The sequence below is a fragment of the Heloderma suspectum genome, chromosome 14, assembly GCF_057233095.1.
Source record: "Heloderma suspectum isolate Gila_16-S chromosome 14, 16-S_ref, whole genome shotgun sequence".
Taxonomy (NCBI): domain Eukaryota; kingdom Metazoa; phylum Chordata; class Lepidosauria; order Squamata; family Helodermatidae; genus Heloderma; species Heloderma suspectum.
This window is the reverse complement of record NC_139471.1, coordinates 19,494,707-19,515,314: the sequence shown is the minus strand read 5'-3', so window position 1 is coordinate 19,515,314 and position 20,608 is coordinate 19,494,707. Positions and strand designations below refer to the sequence as shown.

The 20,608-nt window shown below is 47.9% G+C and overlaps 1 protein-coding gene across 1 annotated transcript in view; it reads left to right on the top strand.

The window, feature by feature from the left end:
• Positions 1-12,962: 12,962 nt before the first annotated feature.
• Positions 12,963-20,608, top strand: part of LOC146335737 (uncharacterized) — a 352,825-nt gene continuing 345,179 nt past the window's right edge. The window contains exons 1-2 of the mRNA XM_084820776.1: positions 12,963-12,986; positions 13,037-14,458. Coding sequence (XP_084676902.1) covers positions 12,963-12,986; positions 13,037-14,458 — 1,446 coding nt within the window. The remainder of the gene's footprint in view (positions 12,987-13,036; positions 14,459-20,608) is intronic.

Genomic DNA, 20,608 nt, shown 5'->3' with positions numbered 1-20,608 from the left:
GCCTCATCTGGAGTACTGTATCCAGTTCTGGGCACCACACTTGAAGAAGGATGCAGACAAGCTGGAGAGGGTTCAGAGGAGGGCAACGAAGATGATCAGGGGACTGGAAACAAAGCCCTATGAAGAGAGACTGAAAGAACTGGGCATGTTTAGCCTTGAGAAGAGAAGACTGAGGGGAGACAGGGTTGCGCTGTTCAAGGACTTGAAAGGCTGTCACAGAGAGGAAGGCCAGGATCTCTTCTCGATCATCCCAGAGTCCAGGACACGGAAGAATGGGCTCAAGTGACAGGAAGCCAGATTCCGGCTGAACATCAGGAAAAACCTCCTGACTGTTAGAGCAATATGACAATGGAACCAATTCCCTAGGGCGGTGGTGGGCTCTCCCACACTGGAGGCGTTCAAGACAAGGCTGGGCAGCCATCTGTCAGGGATGCTCTGACTTGGATTCCTGCACTGAGCAGGGGGTTGGACTTGATGGCCTTGTAGGCCCCTTCCAACCCTACTAGTCTATGATTCTATGTGTTACATATGTGCTCGGATCTGCTGAACAACAACAGCAAAGTTTCTGCAGTGGTCTGCCAAGACACTAAGCGATGTTCAAGTGATCTGCAGGGGGAAAAAAGACTGACAGTTGCCGCTAGATAGCAGCAGCGAACCCGTTCTCCAGTAGTGGTTCCTTATGTAGCAAAGGCGACATGAACAAGAGGGAAGTGTCAGCCGGCTTGGGGGAACCCCGAGGGGTACAGTTGTACAGAAAATCCTTTGGAAAAAAACCCCAAGGGGAAAAGCCCCCCAAACTGACCATGCCTGGTGGGCACGGAATACTGACAGACATCTTGCGGGGGTGGGAGGGGGTGGGGATGGGAAAACAGGGCAGGGGGATGGAATGTATCTGGGAGAGGGCATGGCTGGCTGGAACTCTGAACAGGAGCTCAGGTTGTAATATTTTGTGGTAGGTCCAACTTGTCATCCTTATTTTCCTTTCCTTTCACAGGTGGCTTGTTGTCCCAAGTTTCTGTTTAATTTCTATTTTGAAATGGAAGCACTTGACTAATGCTGATATTTCTCCTTCTTTTTTTTAGGGGATACCCTTTTCTCTGGACCGTTTTCTATTTTACCTGTTTCCTAGGATTTGCACAGGGAAGTCCTGAAGGTAATTCTCCCCAATTAGGTGTTTGTTTCCCCACCACCACCTTGGTAGGGGTGGGGGATTAGGGGAGAGGGAGGGAAAGCCCAATGCAATCCTTGTATTGTCTATTTATAAAATGAATTCTGGATTTGCTTGAGAGCACTCCCGGCAAAGCGCAAAACTGTAAAGCCAACAGTGGGGCCCCTGGAGGAGTGTGGGCCCTGGCAGGGGCCTATGCCTACCCTTGGGGCATCTACTTCCAAAGGATGTGGCGCCACCATGGAGAAGGCCCTGTTCTGGGCCCTACGAGATGAGCCACCAGAAGCAAGGCACCCCTGCCAGATCTGAGAGAAAAAAAGTTCAATCCTGCAGGGGAGGTGTTCTCACAGATATGCTCAGTCCAAGCGATGGTGGGCTTTACAGCCCCTGATACCTTAAGCAAGCTTAATAGAAAAGAGGCAGCCAGGGAAGACTATGTTCCCTGAGACAGGGCTCCCCAACACAGCACCTGCAGGGTCCTCCAATGGCACCAATGAAGGGGTCCCCAATGTTGCACCTGTGGCCACCCACAAAGCTTTTAAAAAGAAATAATTCCTTTTTGTAACATACATACATGGATTTGTATATATCCATAACAATGAATACACATGAAATACCTATATATAAAAACACAACTTTCTAGCAATTATCCACAGCCTTGCTCTATCTCTCCATCTAATCCCTTCCCTCGCTATTTCTCTTCCTTCCCTGTCCCTAGCCTTCGTCTTTCTCTCCCTTCCTAGCCCCCAGCCTTGCTCTTTCTCTCCCACTCACCCCTCTATCTTGCTGTTTCTCTCCACCCCCAACCTCCAGCCTTGCTCTTTCTCTCTCCCAACCCCTTTCCTTGCTCTTTCTCTCTCTTCCCCTTTCCTAGCCTTCTTCTTTCTCTCCCTTTCAAGACCCTAGCCTTGCTCTTTCTCTCCCACTCACCACTCTATCTTGCTGTTTCTCTCCACTCCCATCCTCTAGCCTTGCTATTTCTCCCCCCCCCGGCCCCTTCCCTCGCTATTTCTCTCCCTTCCCTGGCCCTAGCCTTCGTCTTTCTCTCCCTTCCTAGACCCTAGCCTTGCTCTTTCTCTCCCACTCACCGCCTTGTCATACTGTTTCTCTCCACCCCCAGCCTCTAGCCTCGCTATTTCTCTCCCCCACCCCTTTAACCTTCTGTTTATCTCCCTCCTAGCTTCTAGCCTTGTTCTTTTTCATCCCTGTGCCCCTTTGCCATGCTATATCCCTCTCCCTCCTAGCCTCTAGCCTCACTATTCCCCCCTCAACCTCTTTTGAGTAGCCAGCCATTATGTGACTAGCCACATCCTCCATGGGAGCCATTTTGTAGTGGTGCCCACAGCAGTTTCTCAAATTCCCCAGTGTGCCCATGGATCACCCCTGGGTCCAACAAGGTTGGGGATCCCAGCCCTCAGAACATAAGAAGAGCCCTACTGGATCAGACAAAAGGCCCATCTAATCCAGATGGACCAGTGTTCACACAGTGGCCTCCCAGAAGCAGGACATGAGTGCAACAGCAGTCTCCTGCTGTTGCTCCTGAGTAGTTATTATTCAGCGCCGCACAGCCTCTGAACACAGATCTTCCTTGTAGCCATTGCGACTAGTAGCCATTGATGGATGTTCTCTATGAATTGTCTAAACCTCTTTTAAAGCCATCTAAGGTGGTGGCCATCAGAAGAGCTCAAACAAAAGGTGGATCATGTTTGGCTTCTTGCTTTCCCCAGTGGCCTACCGGATGCCCATGAGCAGGACAGGACAAGCCCTCTCTAGGGTGGACACATCTCCAGTGGATGCTGGTAGTTCCAATTTCGGTGGGGCTGCAAATCCATTCCATGTTTCAGTCAGAACTCTAAAGGAGCTCTCCAAGGCTCTGAAGCATAGATTGGTTCTGGCTGAAACCTGGAATGGATTCACAGCCCCACTGAAATCGGGACCACCAGCATCCAGTGCCCATGTCCAATGTTACCAAGGAGAGTCATCTATTTTAGGGCTGTCAGAAGAGAGTCCTCTCTTTGAAGGTGACACAAAATCGGGTGGGACAGCTAATACCTTGGAAGACAGAAACAAAATTCAAAGTGATCTTGATAGGCTGGAGTGCTGGGCAGAAAACAACAGAATGACATTTAATAGGGATAAATGCCAAGTTCTGCACCTAGGAAAAAGAAACCAAATGCACAGGTACAAGAGGGGGAATACTTAGCCCCAAAATACTACAAGCGAGAAGGATCTTGGCATTGTTGTAGATCACAAGCTGAATGTGTGTCCAACAATGCGATGTGGCTGCAAAAAAGGCAAATGCTATTTTGGGCTGCATTCATAGAAGCAGAGCTTCCAAACCCCGGGAAGTACTAGTTCCCCTCTACTCAGCACTGGTTAGGCCTCATCTGGAGTACTTTGTCCAGTTCTGGGCACCGCACTTTAAGAGGGATGCAGACAAGCTGGAGAGGGTTCAGAGGAGGGCAACGAATATGATCAGGGGACTGGAAACAAAGCCCTATGAGGAGAGACTGAAAGAACTGGGCATGTTTGGCCTTGAGAAGAGAAGACTGATAGCGCTCTTCAAGTACTTGAAAGGCTGTCGCAGAGAGGAAGGCCAGGATCTCTTCTCGATCATCCCAGAGTCCAGGACATGGAAGAATGGGCTCAAGTGACAGGAAGCCAGATTCTGGCTGAACATCAGGAGAAACTTCCTGACTGTTAGAGCAATACGACAATGGAACCCATGACCTGGGGAGGTGGTGGGCTCTCCCACACTGGAGGCATTCAAGACGAGGCTGGACAGCCACCTGTCAGGGATGCTCTGACTTGGATTCCTGCACTGAGCGTGTGTGTGTGTGGACTTGATGGTCTTATAGGCCCCTTCCAACCCTACTGTTCCATGGTTCTATGATTCTAAGGTGTCCCCTGTTTGAAGGGCTGCCCAGCCCAAGCCTGGTTTAAAGTTCCAGAACCCTAAGAAAGGAAACCAGGCAGGGGGCGTGGAGTTTCCCACCCACCGTTAGCAGCACCTGGGCTGCTGACCGAGTAGCAGGCACACCGCTCACCAGGTCACAGTTTCCCACACTATTTATTTATTGCATTTATATCCCACCTTTTTTCCTCTTGCAAGGAACCCAAGGCGGCTTACATTCTCCTCCTCCTCTCCACTTTATCCTCACAACAACAACCCTGCGAGGTGGGTTGGGCTGAGAGTGTGTGACTGGCCCAAAGTCGCCCAGTGAGCTTCCATGGCCGAGTGGGGACTAGAACCCGGATCTCCCAGCTCCCAGTCCAACACTCTCGCCACTACACCACATGGTGAGATGGGTCATATTTCTCTTTAAAGGAGAGAAATTATTTCTGAATTTGCATCTATACATTTCAATTAAAATATGCACGTTTTATTTTCAGTATTATTTTATACCCCGCCCTTTTTCCTCTTGCAAGGAACCCAAGGCGGCTTACATTATCCCCCTCCTCTCCATTTTATCCTCACAACACCCCTGCGAGGTAGATTAGGCTGAGAGTCAGTGACTGGCCCAAATTCACCCAGTGAGCTTCATGGCCGAGTGGGGACGAGGACCCGGATCTTTCGAATCTCAGTCCAACGCTCTAACCACTACACCACATTGGCTTTACGCAAATCCGTGTCCTCTTTTTTTGGCCACTTTACCCTTTCCTCCTATTTGCTCAGCCACTAGACTTCAGAGGCTGACTTTGTCTGATCCTTGAGGTAGCATATAACCATCATGATCAGTAGCCAGTGATAGCCTGATCCTTCAACATATCAAAGATTAGAACTGGTACGTTCTCAAGTATGTGTGATGTGATATCTCGATTGTTACAGCAAGGGTCACTGCCTGCGTTCCTCCGCCCTGCCCGCTTTACATATTGCTGGTGGTTCTGCTCTGCGGACTTCGTTTAACCTTGCCGTAGCAGGGTCCTTTAAAAGCGACAATTCCTTAATGTTTCATCGAATCTCAGATCTCACCATGATCTAGTTGCACTTACGATAGAATAGCGGTCTTTCAAAGATGTCCAGCAATAAATACTGTCTGGGTACGTGGTTATAGCATGGGGTAGAATGGAAGAGACGTAGTGGTGAGCTACCATTTTGTGTGCGTGTTGCGTGCATTTATTTGGAAATATCCGTCAATATCAGGTTGTAACCAGTCCTGCCTTGTTACAGGGGGGTTGACTTGAAGATCTGTGACATCAATGGTTCTGCTTGTTACAAGGGTTGGACTCGATGGGTATTTTTCGGGTCTTCCGAACACTATGACCCTGTAATCCTGTAGGCCAGGGGTGGGCAATATGTGGCCATCACTACCCTCCACCACCGTGCCACCAAAATTTGTTGTGGTAGCGGCCCCCCCCCCCACAAAGGCATATTTTTGCCACTATGGAGTGGTAAATACGTCAAATTTAGCTTGTTCTCAAGCTATATTTGACCTGTTTTCTGCTCTGTGGCAGTTTGCCACCATTTTTTTTTTTTGGCAGACTGCCAGTGTTTTTGCCATCGCCAAATTTAGTGGAGCAGTGACAGCAGCAGGCATACAGCTCGTGGGGGAGGGGGGGAGGTGTCCAGGGGATGAAAATGGCCCCTGGACCCCCAAAGATGCTCCCCACCTCCCGATTTAAGACCTGAAGCAGCGACGGGCAATTTCCTCCTGCAGCTGCAATCCTTCAGTGTTCCTTTGCCAGCACTCCTGCCATACCTGTCCATTGTTCCCGGGGTATGAATTAGATGGTGCACGTAAAGAGGAGACATAGACGGGCCTCATATTCCCATCACAGCTGTCTGAACCAGTTCTCACTGATGGTCGGACATGGTTCTCACTGTGTCCATCAATGTGATGGCTTCATAATTCCGCAAAGCCGTTCCATATGGCATGGCTCGGCCTCCAAAAACTTGGTCTGCCACTTCATGTTCTTCTCTGCACCAGCTGGGAGAAGGCTGCCGGCCCTGGTTGCCTTTAAGAGGGTGGCATACAGTGCTTTTCACTGGGCCACCAGCCCAGCAATATTATAATGGGTTTCATCTGTTGCTGGCATTTCCCTCAGGGGCAGTGTGCCGGGGAATAGTTGGATCTGCTGCCTTTTAGAAGGTCATTCATGGGCCTAGGTTTTTGTTTTTTTTAAAGAACAGCAAAACAAAACTACACTGACATTTCAGCCAACATCTATTGGCTTATATATTTGCCTGGAAAAAACTATGAAAAGATGTCAAGAGGTGTGGGATTTAGGCTGGGGCCCACCTGCAAAACCAGCAGGTGTAAGATCGGCAGCCAGACAGAACCCTCTTGAGATAATGGAGAAGGCTGAAAAGCTGAGAGCGTCAAAGCCAGGAATTGCGTCCACATCTGCTTGGCTTCTCATGGTGTATAAATGGTGTAGATATGACAGGTAGCTTTCACCTGTTTATCCAGAACAGGGTTTGGGAATCCTTTTCCTATGAAAGGCTGTTGACTGATGGGCCGGTACTGGGCACAGATGGAATCAAAAGTTGGCAGAGTCTGTTGCAATTTGCGCAAAGTATGGCCACGCTTTGTGCAAATTATGCAAGTTTTGGCCGCAATTTGCGCACATTTCTATTTGCACAAATTGTGGCTCAACAACAACAGCAACAAAATGCAGAAAAAGCCCCCAGAGATCAGGGAAAAGCCGTGGCTCAGCTTGGAAATGCAAGCTGAGTCAGGCAGGTGGCAGAAGTCCGTCGAGCACAAAAAGGGCTGGATATCCAAGCAACAGACATCCCTAAGCTACCATGCAGTTTCCAGACTCTTGGCTTGGGCCCTGATGTCTGCAGATGTACTTGTTTGTCGAATTAGATTCCACTTGTAACCAGGGAACCACCTGTGTTCTGGTGACTGGGCTGGTTCCACAGGATGGGGTGGTCAGGTGTTTGCCTCTCTGATGCTGTTGTTATATGGCCCAGAACACCCAAGAAGGTCAGCGGAAAGTGAGGGAGAATTCTTACTTTATGTGCCCTGCCTCTTCCAGGTCAATGGGGCTCGCCGATGGCTGCAGTGTACTGGATCCCCCAAATCTCAGACCTGTCACTGTCTCCTAACCTGTGCTCAGAACACTGATAATTCTTGCTATTCTTTTCCTTCATTACATTTTTATCCTGCCCTTCCTACAAAAATTGCTCAGGGCAGCAAATATAATTCCTTTTTAAAAATCCTCAGAACGACCCTGCAGTTAGGCTAGGAAAGTTGCCCACTGACCTTCATGGCTAAGCGGAGAGTTGAACCTGGGTTTTCAGTGAACAATCTAACCACTACACCCAACTGTCACTGATGGCAGGCATGAAGAAGGAGTGATTCATCCAGGCTTGTCTCTCACTTGGGTTACTCGCAGCTGAATGAGCGATGACGGGTGCGGTGAGTCTGTGAGTGCCGTCTCATGAATGCAAGTCCTTGCTTGATGTGGTCGCTGAGCCATGTGCAGTCAAGGACACGTTCGTTGACTGAAATGAGCAGATTGTGTGTTCAGTCTGTTGACTGCAGCTGACGATTGGGTCGGCCTCCCCATGACCAAAGTGCCAGGGGGGAGCCGCAATCCCAGGAGTAACTCGTGGGACTTTCCCCGTTTCGGGAGGACCAAAAGGAATCTCTCTGCTGCTGCCACAGCTGCCTGGCTGGAATGCAACATCTCTTGAACATCTGCTTGTTGGCGGGCCACCTCCCCTCTCCTAAAATAGCAAAACCGTGTCCCCTGGATTTATGTGGGGGTTGACAGGATTTGAGTAACTCCCTCTGCCGCCGGCAGGCAACGAGAGTTTAGAGTCTCTTGCGCAGGCTACTTGAGCCTCTAAGAGAGGCCTGCGGATGGAGGACCAGTCTCTGCCTCAGGTCTGGCTCTAGGTCTGAGGGGGGCCTTCGGTAGAGGGCCTTCTGGTAGGCCTCTTCTTACATCGGTGGCTAACGGCGGTGGGCTGTGACAGTGACGGGCAGCAGCACTGCCGGGCGGCTGGAACGCCTGAGCTGCCATTTTAATTCCCCGCAATGTCCTTAACATGGGCTCTCTCCGGGGCATTATGGGAAATTTAATGGTGGTTAAATGATTCCCAGCCGTCTGGTGTGGGAGACCCCAGAAGGTTCCCAAAAGTGTCTCCCACTGATGCTGGGCTGCTGTGACTGTTCCTAGCACAGGGGAGAGCTCAGAATATTTATGTATTTATTACAAGTTCACCCAGGCCTGCCTCCAGGGAGTTTAGGGCAGCATATATCCCCCTCCCTCAACTTTATCCTCACAGCAACCCTGTGAGGTAAATTCGGGTGAACGATAGTAACTAGCCTAATATTGCCTAGTGGGTGTCATTGTTTGAGGCGGGATTTGAACCCAGGTCTCACTGGTCCTAGTCTGATACTAACCAGCACGATGCACTGCCTCTGTTGCGTGTGGCCCTTTTCCGCCTCTTTTCCATCGAATGCCTGCATCATCAAAGTCGCCCTTGAGGTGGGATTTCAGTTCCACAATCCTGCTTTAGAACAATGAGAAAAAAAGAGGTGTGTGTGTGTGTGTGTGTGTGTGTAAATCAAAAGTGAGAAAGTTTCTTGAAGCTGAGCCCGCTTATCAGGTTTTGCAGAACAACATTAAAAATAAAAGGAGAAAAATAGAGTCTGTGCCATTAGGTGATTAAAAAAAAAAAAGTCATTCCCCACCCCCATCCAATTTATTACTTCCTCATGTAAGAGGTGAACATCTGGCAGAATCACTTAAGCAAACATTTTTCAGTCTGAGCTGTATGCTAACTGAAAAAAGGAGTAGCAAATATTAGCACTCTCTCTCTCTGTCTCTCTCTCTCTGGAATAGCCATTTTAATTTGATGTAGTTCTCAGAGATGTTTTCCCACTCTCTGTGGACCTGTGGAATGTTTAAATGTTTCTGGTTTGGCATCTGGTCCTTCAGACTAACAGGCAGCCCACACATATAAAATTATTACTGTTATTTTTATTTAATAAATTTATATCCCACTCTTCTATTCTTAGAGCACTCAGAGTTCCGTACATCACCGGAAAACACGATGCAACCATTCTAACACTAAAAATAGAAAGCATGACCTCAAACAATAGACTCTGTTTTCTTCACTGCAGTGAAGGAAAGGTTGATGTTTTACCAAAAAAAGGAGCAGAAATTACACAAGGGGAGCCCGTTGAAATAAAAATGTGTGTAGTATTCCGTCTAAGGTGCAGTAAAACGAGGGAGCGGAATCTCAAATGGGAGGGTATTGCGGAGCTGTGGAGCCACCAGGGAGAAAGCCCTGGGTGTTGTGTGCATCTGCCTCACATCCGGGGATGGAAGGCACAACTATCAGGGCCTCTGCAGAAGATCTCAACACCTGGGCAGGCCTATGTGGGGCAGTAGGGTGGAGAAGTCCTTAAGATAACCAGATCCAAGACCGTTTAGGGTAGGGGTGTTGAACCTAAGGCCTGAGGGCCGTATCTGGCCTACCTGGGGCACCGGTCTGGCTTTCTGGAGTTCCCCAATTGGCCACGGCCCCTTCCTCACATCACCAGGTAGTTTCTGACCTCACCCCCAACTGCCTATCATTTGAAAGCTTAGTTACTGGCAGTTAGGGATATATGGATTTTGTTAAACCCCCTCTGCCTGTGGTTTGTGGATTGCCAGGTATCCTTCACTCCATCATTTGTTCATTGATGGAACTGGATTCTTGTACGGGAATTTCATTCCAGTTTGCAAATGAACACTTGTGCAAATCCCCCCTCCCAAGTTTAACAAAACTGTTAGCAAGTCAGCAAAATCCACAGGACTCAGAAAAAGCCAGTCTGCTGTGGAATTTGCAGGTTGGAATCGTAGAAATCTGAACTCGTTCGAATCAGCCGAGGATTTCTCTGACATCCCTGCTGGCAGGAAGAGCTTTAAGCTAAATATCCTGGCATACACACACACACACACACACACACATATATGTCCAAATCCCTTTTGTCTTTGGCCTCTAACATAAGCAGTTAAGTCTTTGTCTCAGGAATTAGCAGTAATGCATTGCAAAGCTCATGGGACTGGTAATGACTTTGTCAAACAGCCCCGTCAACCTTGGCACCTCATCCCATTTGCCTTTGGCCTCACCCACTGGAATGTGGCTCTCATGAGCTTCTTCAGCTCTCGGGCTGAAAGAGGTTCAGCACCTCTAGTCCAGGGCTTTCCAATCCAGGACTGTCACTTTTGATTGAAAATAGGTCACCGATTCTCTCTCCTGCATTTTTGATGTGTTTATTTGGAGTTGGGGTGGGTGGGAAAGACTGTTTAAACCAGACTGGTTAGTATTGTTTCATTTGTGATATTGTCAGTGTTGTGGAACATCGTGGAGTATATGAACAACTCAAAAATGATAAAACCTTCGTAAAAAATATAAATCCCCCGCCCCCCATAATGGATGCAGTTGGCACAAGATTGGAGTTATATGTTACAACTGGTGGGCTTCAGAAAGAATTCTGGCTGTCTGATGGAATGTACTGGAGCAACCTTTCCCAACTTGGTGTCCTCCAGGTGTGTTGGACTACAACTCCCATAATTTCCAGCTGGCATGGCCAACTAGGTGCCTTCTGGGAAGCCCACAAGTGGGGCTTGAATGCAATAGTACCGTCTCACCTGGGGCTAGCAGCATCCTGGAGGGAATATATGGCCATCATGACTAGTAACTGTTGATAGCCTCATTCTCCATGAATTTGTCTAATCCCCTGAAACAGATATATGGCCACTGTGTTTAGGCAAGTGTCTGAAGTAGTGATCCTTGAGTTCAGTACCAGAAGCAGTGAGCCTGTGTGCACCAGTTGCTAGGGAACATGGGTGGGGTAGGTTCCTAGTCGACAGTTGGTTGGCCACTGTGTGAGCAGAATGCCGGACTAGATGGACCCTTGGTCTGATCCAGCAGGGCTCTTCTGACATTCTGATGTTCTTCTGATCAAGTGCGACTGCTGTTCTGTGCTTCTGAACAGAGCTTCTACTCTCCTACACGTTTTTTGGGGGAGAAGTTGGCAGATCTTTAAGGTGTTCAGTGGAAGGAGGAATTCTCAAGGAGAGGTTCATTGTCCAGGAGCAAATGTGAATATTAATAAACCGTGTCGGCAGTAGCCATCAATCATATCCCTTTCAGAATAAGAGGCAATGGAGGGAGAATTTCCATGCTCCTTCCAGTTGACCCCGAAACGTATCTGCGATTTTGCTTGCTGTGGAGTCTGGAAGGAAAAGAAAGCTTGCAAATGTCCAGCTACTCCCTTTTTGAGCAGGAGGTATGGGGGGTGGGCACGCTGGCTGGGTTTCCCTTCGGTCGTTTTTAAAACTACAAGGGCTTTGCCAAAATTAGGGAATGGTGCTCTTCCCTCTTTCCTCTCTCCAGCTCAAGGAGATGACAGATGTCAGCCTGACTGCACTTGGCTGCTTTTGCAGTTCATACTTGCATATTTTCCTTTCCGGCTCCAGAAATAGAGAACTTAATGGGATATCTAACAGCGAAAGGAGAAAAAGGCCGGATGTCCCGGAATATTTTTGAAGAGCCTTTAAAAATAGCCTTTGATTCCCCACTGCTTCGCTTCATAAGAACATAAGAACTGCCCCATTGGGTCAGGTCAGCGGTCCACCTAGTTAGCCCCGGTGGGCCACAGAGAGCCGAGGGCCAAGCTGAGTCGCATGTGGTTTGTCCCTGACCTACTTTTGTTTTACAAAATGAAACAGGGGAAGTCTGGTGTAGGGTTGTGGGGTCCTTACCCTTTGCCTTAATGCCACGTCCCTCGACAAATACCCCACTACCACTGCAGAGACCTTGCCAAATATGTAGGTAGTGGCATCGTTTCTCTTGCATGGCAAAAAGAAGTTGAGCTGAAGGATGGTTTGGTTTTGGTTTTGGTTTGAGCAGAAAAACACCACTAAGGGAAAAGAGTTAAGGACCCACCAGGGGGCTGGAGGAGAGTTCTATCAATGGCTGTGTGTTATGCCAACCAAAATGCGAAGCCCCCATACTGAGAGGTGCTGAGGCCCCATACGTCTGATTCTCAGCGGTTTGGAATAACTAGGAAGAAGATGCCTGTCGCTACCATGCTTTCCTTGACCATCGTTTAGGGCAAAATACCAGACTGAGGGTGCAATCCTATGCAGGTTGAGATAGAAAAAAAGTCCTACAACTCCCAGCATGCCCCAGCCAAAATGAACCTTTGGTCTGATCCAATGAGGCAGTCCTTCTGTGTTTGACTTTACTTTATGGGCAAGCACGTCTGGAGAATGGGTGGACGTGACGTATGCACTGTGTCGTGTGTCGCAATTTTGTACGGATTCCTATTTAGTGATGGTGTCAACATAAGGACTAGGTTGCAATGGGCAAATTGTGGCGGTCCAGCAACTTCTGGAGGGCCCATCCCTGTTGTAATGAATCAGATCATTGGTCTGTAGGACGGGCCACTTGCAGCTCACCGGAAAAGAGGAACTGCATCCCCCCCCCAAGGGACACAGATGCAGATTTGGGGATCATTTAAATAGAATGCAATGCATCACTTTCACCAAGGGCAACAATGACTGGGAATAATAACAGGATGGGAAAGCTGGTTATGCAATCATCTTTCCCAACCTCGTGTACTCCAGATGTGTTGGGCTGCAACTCCCACAATCCCCAACCATTATGGGAATTATGGGTGTTGTAGTCCAACACATCTGGAGTGCACCAGTTTGGGGAAGACTGCTCTACAGCAGTGTATTTAGAACATGGCTTGATCCTGACCTTTTCATTGACAACCTGGCGAGGTATTCACGTTGCCTGACTTAATCCCGTTTTTCTCCCTCCATCTCTTTCCAGATGTGGATGTTCTTCAGAGATTGGGCCTGGTGGGGCCACGGCTGCCGGGCTCGTTGTCCCGCTCCGTTCCTCAGGGGGTCATCCCGTTCAAGTCAGGGGTCATCTTCACCCAGCGTGCGCGCATCGAAGTGCCCGTCAGGACGGTTATTCCCGCCGCCTTTGGCACCGACGTGGCTTTAGTGCTGAGTCTGTGCTCCCACCGAGTCAACAGTGCATTTTTATTCACGGTCAAGAGCAAAAAGAAGAAGCTACAGCTGGGGGTGCAACTCATCCCCGGGAAGCTTATCGTCTACGTAGGCCATAAGCACTCCGTCTACTTTGATTACAATGTGCATGACGGACAATGGCACAACCTGGCCATTGACATCCGAGGCCAGGCTGTCACTATGTTTACCTCTTGTGGGAAGCAAAGGGTACACGCAGATTTGCATCATAAAAAAGGCGAGACGTTGGATCCGGGTGGGTCTTTCCTCTTAGGGAAACTCAACCAGCACTCGGTACAGTTTGAAGGTGCCCTGTGCCAATTTGATATTTATCCTTCCGCCAAGGCAGCTCAGAATTACTGTAAGTACCTGAAAAAGCAATGCAGGCAAGCAGATACCTATCGGCCGCATCTTCCACCTCTCGTCCCGCTACTGCCCAAAGATCCAAGAGTTTCTGAAATGACTGCGCCACTGCCGGACATTTTCCTCCTGGGCTTGACGAACCTGACCACTGTGATTCCTCCATCATCGCTCTTCAAGGCCACCACTTCTCAGAGGAACAGGGGACGGGGGCCCGTGTCTACCACCGTTGCACCGTCAAAGCCACCAGGTCTGCCACCGACCACCAACGCTGCAAAAACCATTGTGGTATTCTCCCCTGTCCGGCCAAAAGCGGAAGTCCGGCCGCCAGCCCAGGTGCTCCATCGAACTGCCCCAGTAGGCCATCAGATGTCCAAAGAAGCTCACCGGACCACCACAGCAGCGCTTGGGCTGTCTCGTTCCACTTCTGGTGCAAGTTCAGAGAAAACCCGTTCGCTTACCCACAGAAGTATTCCTTTTACCCTCTCAAACGTAACCACGAGCTCCGAGGCAGTCATCAATAAGAAAGAGGTGGGGAAAGGAACCAAAAAGATGATCAGCCAAAGCCAAACCATCAAGTCCTCTCAACCGGCTAGCACCATCATGCCAGTGACAAAGACGACAGTGAATTCATCCAGTAGTCTCCATCCAGGGACCCCAAAATACAAGCCGGAGAGTGTGACCAAGAGTCCTGCATCAAAGAAGTTAGTGACTATAGTGCCGCTGAAGAAACCAGATCCTACCATGGCTGCTGTCCTGTATACCAAACCAACTCTTGGAGCTGTTTATCCTGTTCTCAGAACAAATGTGCTGAATGTTAATTTAACAACTCCGGCTGCCACTGATGGGTTCCAGCTGTTCGACCCTATTGGTCCCACTCTCTTTCCATTTGTTATGGGGCTTCCTGGACTGAAAGGGGACCAAGGCCTTCCGGTAAGTCAAAAGTTTTCTTAATGCACTTTGTCCGGACAAAGAGGTGCTACAGAACAGGCGTCATGTCTTATGTTCGTCTCTGCTATTAAATTAGGACTTGTTGTTCCCATCTTCAAAATGGGCATTATATCATAGACTTTGGGCCGGTCTATTAAACCAGCAGATCACATGGTAAACCTGTTCCTGGAGTGTACCACTTCAGGTTGCAGGTGTGTGTGTGTTTGTGTGCGTGTATTTGAATGCCTACTCATAGAAAAAAAAAAATCACGTACATAGAAAACTAGCACATTAGGGACAAGGCGAAGAAAGCCAGGCAGAATTCGTCTTCCCTGATATCCAGCTTTCTACATGTATGGGTGTTCTCACTTCCAAACATGGAACCCCTCCCCACCTGTACTCTGAAGTGGTCCAGCCCTGGAACAGTTTTAGCACATAGTCTGATGTTTGTGTAGGCTGTCGCAAACATCTGTGCCCCCAAACAGCGTTGCTTCATTTCATTTCATTTCATTTCATTTCATTCCATTCATTCATTCATTTATAACATTTGTATCCTGCCCTATATCATTAAGATCTCAGGGCAGCATACAGATAAAATCAATTTAAACAGTATAAAACAAATGAATAATTTAAACAGCTGAAAACATATTAAACCATTAAACAAGCTAATACCAATTAGAATCTAGAACAATAAACAGTAACTCTTAACAGGGACTGGCCTGCGAGCTCGTATTACGCCAGTACTTTTCCAGCTGCACTGGCTGCCAGTCCATTTCCGGGCCCGATTCAAAGTGCTGGTGTTAACATTTAAAGCCCTTAACGGCTTGGGGCCAGGTTACCTGAAGGATCGCCTCCTCCCATATGTCCCTGCCCGGACCTTAAGATCATCATCAGCGGCCCTTCTCCGTGAGCCCCTGCCAAAGGAAGTGAGGCGGGTGGCTACTAGGGGGAGGGCTTTTTCTGCTGTGGCACCCCGGCTCTGGAATGAGCTCCCTAGTGAGGTTCGCCTGGCGCCTACATTGTATTCCTTTCGGCGCCAGGTGAAGACCTTTTTATTTTCCCAGGCATTTTAGCTTTCCAAATTTTTATCTTTGTTGTTTTAAATCTGTATTTTAAACTCCTGCACTGCCGCTAGATTTTATTGTGGCTGTATTGTTATATTGTGGTTTTATATATTTTAAATTGTTGTATTGTGTGTTTGGTTTTAATTTTTGTGAACCGCCCAGAGAGCTTCGGCTATTGGGCGGTATAGAAATTAAATAAAATAAAATAAATAAAAATAACGGTGTGCTACTTTAGGGAATGAATTTAGCCCTCAAAGGCTTTGGTAAAAAGCCATGTTTTTACATGGCACTGAAATGAAAGCAATGTCAGTGCCAATCGGGCCTCCAAGGGGAGGGCATTCCACAACAGGGAAGCTCAGTCTGTTGATCTGAAAAACATAATTCATCTACAATGTATCATCAACCGTTCCAAACTGAACTGTACAACTGTAGTGTGTCAAATAGCAGGTGGTTCCCTCCGTGGCATCTTTAGTGTTCATGTGCATGCATTTACATGCACCGGAGGCTAGGAATGGGGGAGAATTTCATTTGGTTATAGCATCATAGAATCGTAGGGTTGGAAGGGGCCTACAAGACCAAGCCCCTGCTCAGTGCCGGCAGCCTGATTCCCAGGCGGTCCCCCATCCAAGAACTAACCAGGGCTGACCCTACTTAGCTTCCAAGATCAGACGTGATCGGGCACATCCAGCCCTTTGCCCCACATTTTTAAGTGAATGGACCTAAGTTGCACTTCCTGGACTAATATGTGGTCCAGAACGTGGTTATTCTTCAGTTTGTGCCCTTCTCTGAATTTTGCAGTGCAGTTCTTGGCTCAAACACTGTGTGTAAAAAATGCATATAGTAAGGAAAGTTGCGTACAAAACTGTGTATATTTGGGGACGTTTCACAGAAAAAGGCGTATATTAGGGAAAGTTGCGTATGAAAATAAATATGAGTTTTTGTGCATTAAAAAACTTGCGGACGGATGCAAAAATTAGACTGAAGCAACTGATGACTGAATGCACACAAAACTGACACAGACTGGAAATAGATCCATTCCTACCAGAGACCAGATGCATCTATTCTGTATGCAAAGATTCAGCTTCTTGGGCAGGCATCGGCAACCTGGTTCCCTCCAGATGTTTTAGACTGCAACAGCTACCAGTGCCAGCCAGCATGGCCAAGGGTTGGGGAGTTGGGGAGTTGTCATCCAAAACATCTGGAGAGCCCCTGTTCTAGAGACTCAGTGGAGGGAGCCAAAGTATGAAGAATGACCATTTCAGCAACGTTTTAATAAATCAACCCTTAACACACACCCCTCCAGCTGGGGGAAGTGATTTACCAGAGACAAGTACCAGAAATTCCAGAATTGTCCCAGGTAAATAGAGACCTTTTTAGAGGGAATACTGGAGCACTCGGAGAGGGCTTACCCCAAGTCATAGCATTGCGCCATCTAGCTCAAAGTTTTCTGCATTGACTAGTAGCAGTTCTCCAGGGATTTAGAGATGTCAGGGACTGAACAGGATCGTCTGCAACTAAAGCATGGCTGTGTTTGCACAACACGCTAACCCAGACTCGGTGGTTGAGTGTGGGTTGTTGTCGAACCGTGGGTTGTTTGTTGAACCATAGGTTAGTGTGTTATCTGAACCCAGGACATTTTCCGCAGGGTGGCTTGTTAACCATGTAGCGTGGCTTGTTTTTCTCAAACCACCTTGAGAACCCATGGTTTGTTGTTGGGTCGTTCAGGGTGGTTAATAAGCCACATCTCATCATTAACAAGCCACGCTGTGGAAAATGCACTGTGTTCAGACAATGCGGTGCCTTACTGTTTAACAAACAACCCACGGTTCAACCACAACCCACACTCAGCCACTGAGTGTGGGTTAGCGTGTTGTGTGAACAGCCTGATGTATGCTTCCACTGAGCTATGACCTTCCTGAGGTCATGAATGGACTGAGTGAGAGGTATGTAGATTTGGCCTGCTTGTTAGTGAAGGTTGACCTATCCCTGTTGTAAAGCACCATTTCTACAAAAAGCACAATCGAAATGGTTAATAACCCTCTCCTTTTGCCAGGGAATGCTCATGGAGATCATCTGCCTTCCCATTGTGTTAATTCCTTTCTTTTTGCACAGAAATGCCTTTTCCATGCGTTGTTCTCCTGGGCTTAGCAAAGTGAATCATGCTTCTGTTTCAGTATCTGACATCTTACAAAGCCTTCCTTGACATAACTGCCCTTCTGGGGAATTTCACGGCATCCTGGCAGAATGAGTGGCTTTGCCAAAGCCTTCTTGGTTGTCAGTGATAACACCAGTGCTGAGGTTCTTTCAAGGAGATGTTTCAGTTATCAGCTGGATGGAAGGGATCCAACAAGACTGAAATCCTGGAGAACCATAGCTAGTCAGTGTAGACAATACTGGGCATGATGGACTTGTGGTCTGACTGGGTAGAATAAGGCAGCTCCCTATGTTCCTGTTTCATTCAGCCCTTTATTCAAAAACATAAGGACCAGAATCTTACTTTATATTTAAGGGAAGGGCCGTAGCTCAATGGTAGAGCACATACTTTGCATGTAGAAGGTCCCAGGTTCAATTTACAGCTTCTCCAGCCAGGGCTAAGAAAGACTCCTGTCTGAAAACCTGGAGAACAATTGCTAGTCAGTATAGATCAGGGGTGCAGAACCTCAGACCTGGGGGCCAAATTCTGAGGTCCCAATCTGGCCCTCCAGGGTTTCCAGATGACCACATCCCCTTCCCCTTTCCCCCAAACATGGACCGTTTGGCGATTTGCGAGCTGTTGTGCGATTTTGTTTGCATTCTAAAAGGTTGAAATGCCTCTCCTAATGCTTATTTACTGTCAGTAAGTGCTTTAAGCTAAAATATGCTGGTATTTTTGGTGTGTTGGCCTCACGCATTTTGATGTAGGCATCACTGGAATGCGTCCCCCGAGAGCGTCTCCAAAATGGAATTTGGCCTTTGAGCTGAAAGAGGCTCAACACCCCTAGTGAAGCCAATATTGGGCATGATCGACTTGTGGTCTGACTGGGTAGAATAAGGCAGCTTCCTATGTTCTTGTTTCATTCAGCCCTTTATTCAAAACCATAAGGACTAGAATCTTATTTTATGTTAAGGTGAAGGACAATAGCTCAGTGACAGAGCACAGGATTTGCATGCAAAAGGTCTCGGGTTCATTTCACAGCATCTCCAGGTAGGGCTCCCAGAAAGGCAAATAGCAGCTCTGCTTTGTATGTGTGTGCACTGCAGTTTTGATCCAGAACATGTGTGTCTGTGGGAAAAACATTAACACCTTTCCCCAGCATCACTGCTCTGATCATAGTTTGGGGGAGGTGGTGAAGGGCAACCTGTATGTTTGGTGGAAATTTAACAGACAGCCACTCAAGGTGGATAACAGCGGATGACACCCAGCTCTACCTCTCTTTCTCAGCAAACCCAGGTGAGGCAGTGGCTGTTCTGAATCACTGCCTGGGCATGGTAATGGACTGGATGAGGGCCAATAAACTGAAACTCAATCCAGACAAGACGGAGGTGGTGTTAGTGGGTGGTTCGTCTGCCCGGCTAGGTGATATTCAACGTGTTCTGGAGGGGGTTGCACTCCCCCTAAAGGATCATGTTTGTAGTTTGGGGGATGCTCTTGGACCCAGAACTGTCACTTGAGGCACAGGTGAACTCAGTGGCACGGAGCACTTTTTATCAGCTTAGGCTGGTACACCAACTCTGCCCTTATCTGGACAGAGATAGCCTAGCTACAGTTATCCATGCTCTGAGAACTTCTCATCTGGATTACTGCAATGCGTTATACGTGGGGCTGCCTTTGAAAACGGTCCGGAAACTTCAGCTGGTCCAAAATAGGGCAGTGGGACTGGCCAATGAGCTCATATTATGCCAGTACTTTTCCAGCTGCACTGGCTGCCAGTCCATTTCCGGGCCCGATTCAAAGTGCTGGTGTTAACATTCAAAGCCCTTAACAGCTTGGGGCCAGGTTACCTGAAGGATCGCCTCCTCCCATATGTGCCTGCCTGGACCTTAAGCTCATCCTCAGCAGCCCTTCTCCATGAGCCCCTGCCAAAGGGAGCGAGGTGGGTAGCTACTAGGAGGAGGGCCTTTTCTGCTGTGGCACCTGGGCTGTGGAATGAGCTCCCAAGTGAGGTTCGCCTGGCACCTACACTGTATTCCTTCCGGCGCCAGGTGAAGACCTTTTAATTTTCCCAGGCATGTTAGCATTTTAGCTTTCAAGACTTTTAGCTTTGCTATTTTAAACCTGTATGTTAAATCTCTGCATTGCTGCTAGGTTTTATTCCGGTTGTATTGTTATATTGTGGTTTTAATGTTTTTATATTTTATATTGTTTTACTGTGCGCTTTTTGGTTTTAATTTTGGTGAACAGCCCAGAGAGCTTCGGCTATTGGGTGGTATGGAAATGAAATAAATAAATAAAATATTACAAATACAATAAAATGGCAATAAAATATAAAGGGAAAAAACAAGGCAGGTAAAAGACTTTTATAAAACCAATAAAAACAACCAGTTCAAACCAATGACCACATATTTACAAGTCAGCTTATTGGCCCTGTCTAAATAAAAATGTCGTTGCCTCCTGCCAGAAGGTCAACAGTGATGGAGCTAGCCAGACTTCCCTTGGCAGGGAGTTCCAGAGCTTGGGAACTGCCACCGAAGAGGCCCTCTCTTGAGTTCCCGTCAAACATGCTTCATATGTCGATGGGACAGAAAGAAAGGCCTCTCCAGAGAATCTTAAAATCCAGGCAGGCTCATATGGTAGAAATGTGACCTTTCATATAACCTGTTCCCCAGTTGTGTAGGGCTTTGTAGGTCATAATCAGCACTTCGAATTGTGCCAGGAAATGGACCAGTAGCTGGTGTAGCTGTTGTGACATGAGAGTCACATGCTGCCTATAATCTGTCGGGGTCAAAACCCTGACTGCAGCATATGAACAGTGGCAAGGTGTTTGCCCCACTTGCTGGTGGTGGTCCTGACCCTGTGAGGCTACAAATGAAAACAAGAATGAACCCAAACTTTTGGAAGATGTCCTCATGGATCTCCTTCTTTGTATCCATTTTGGGCCCGTATCTGTCC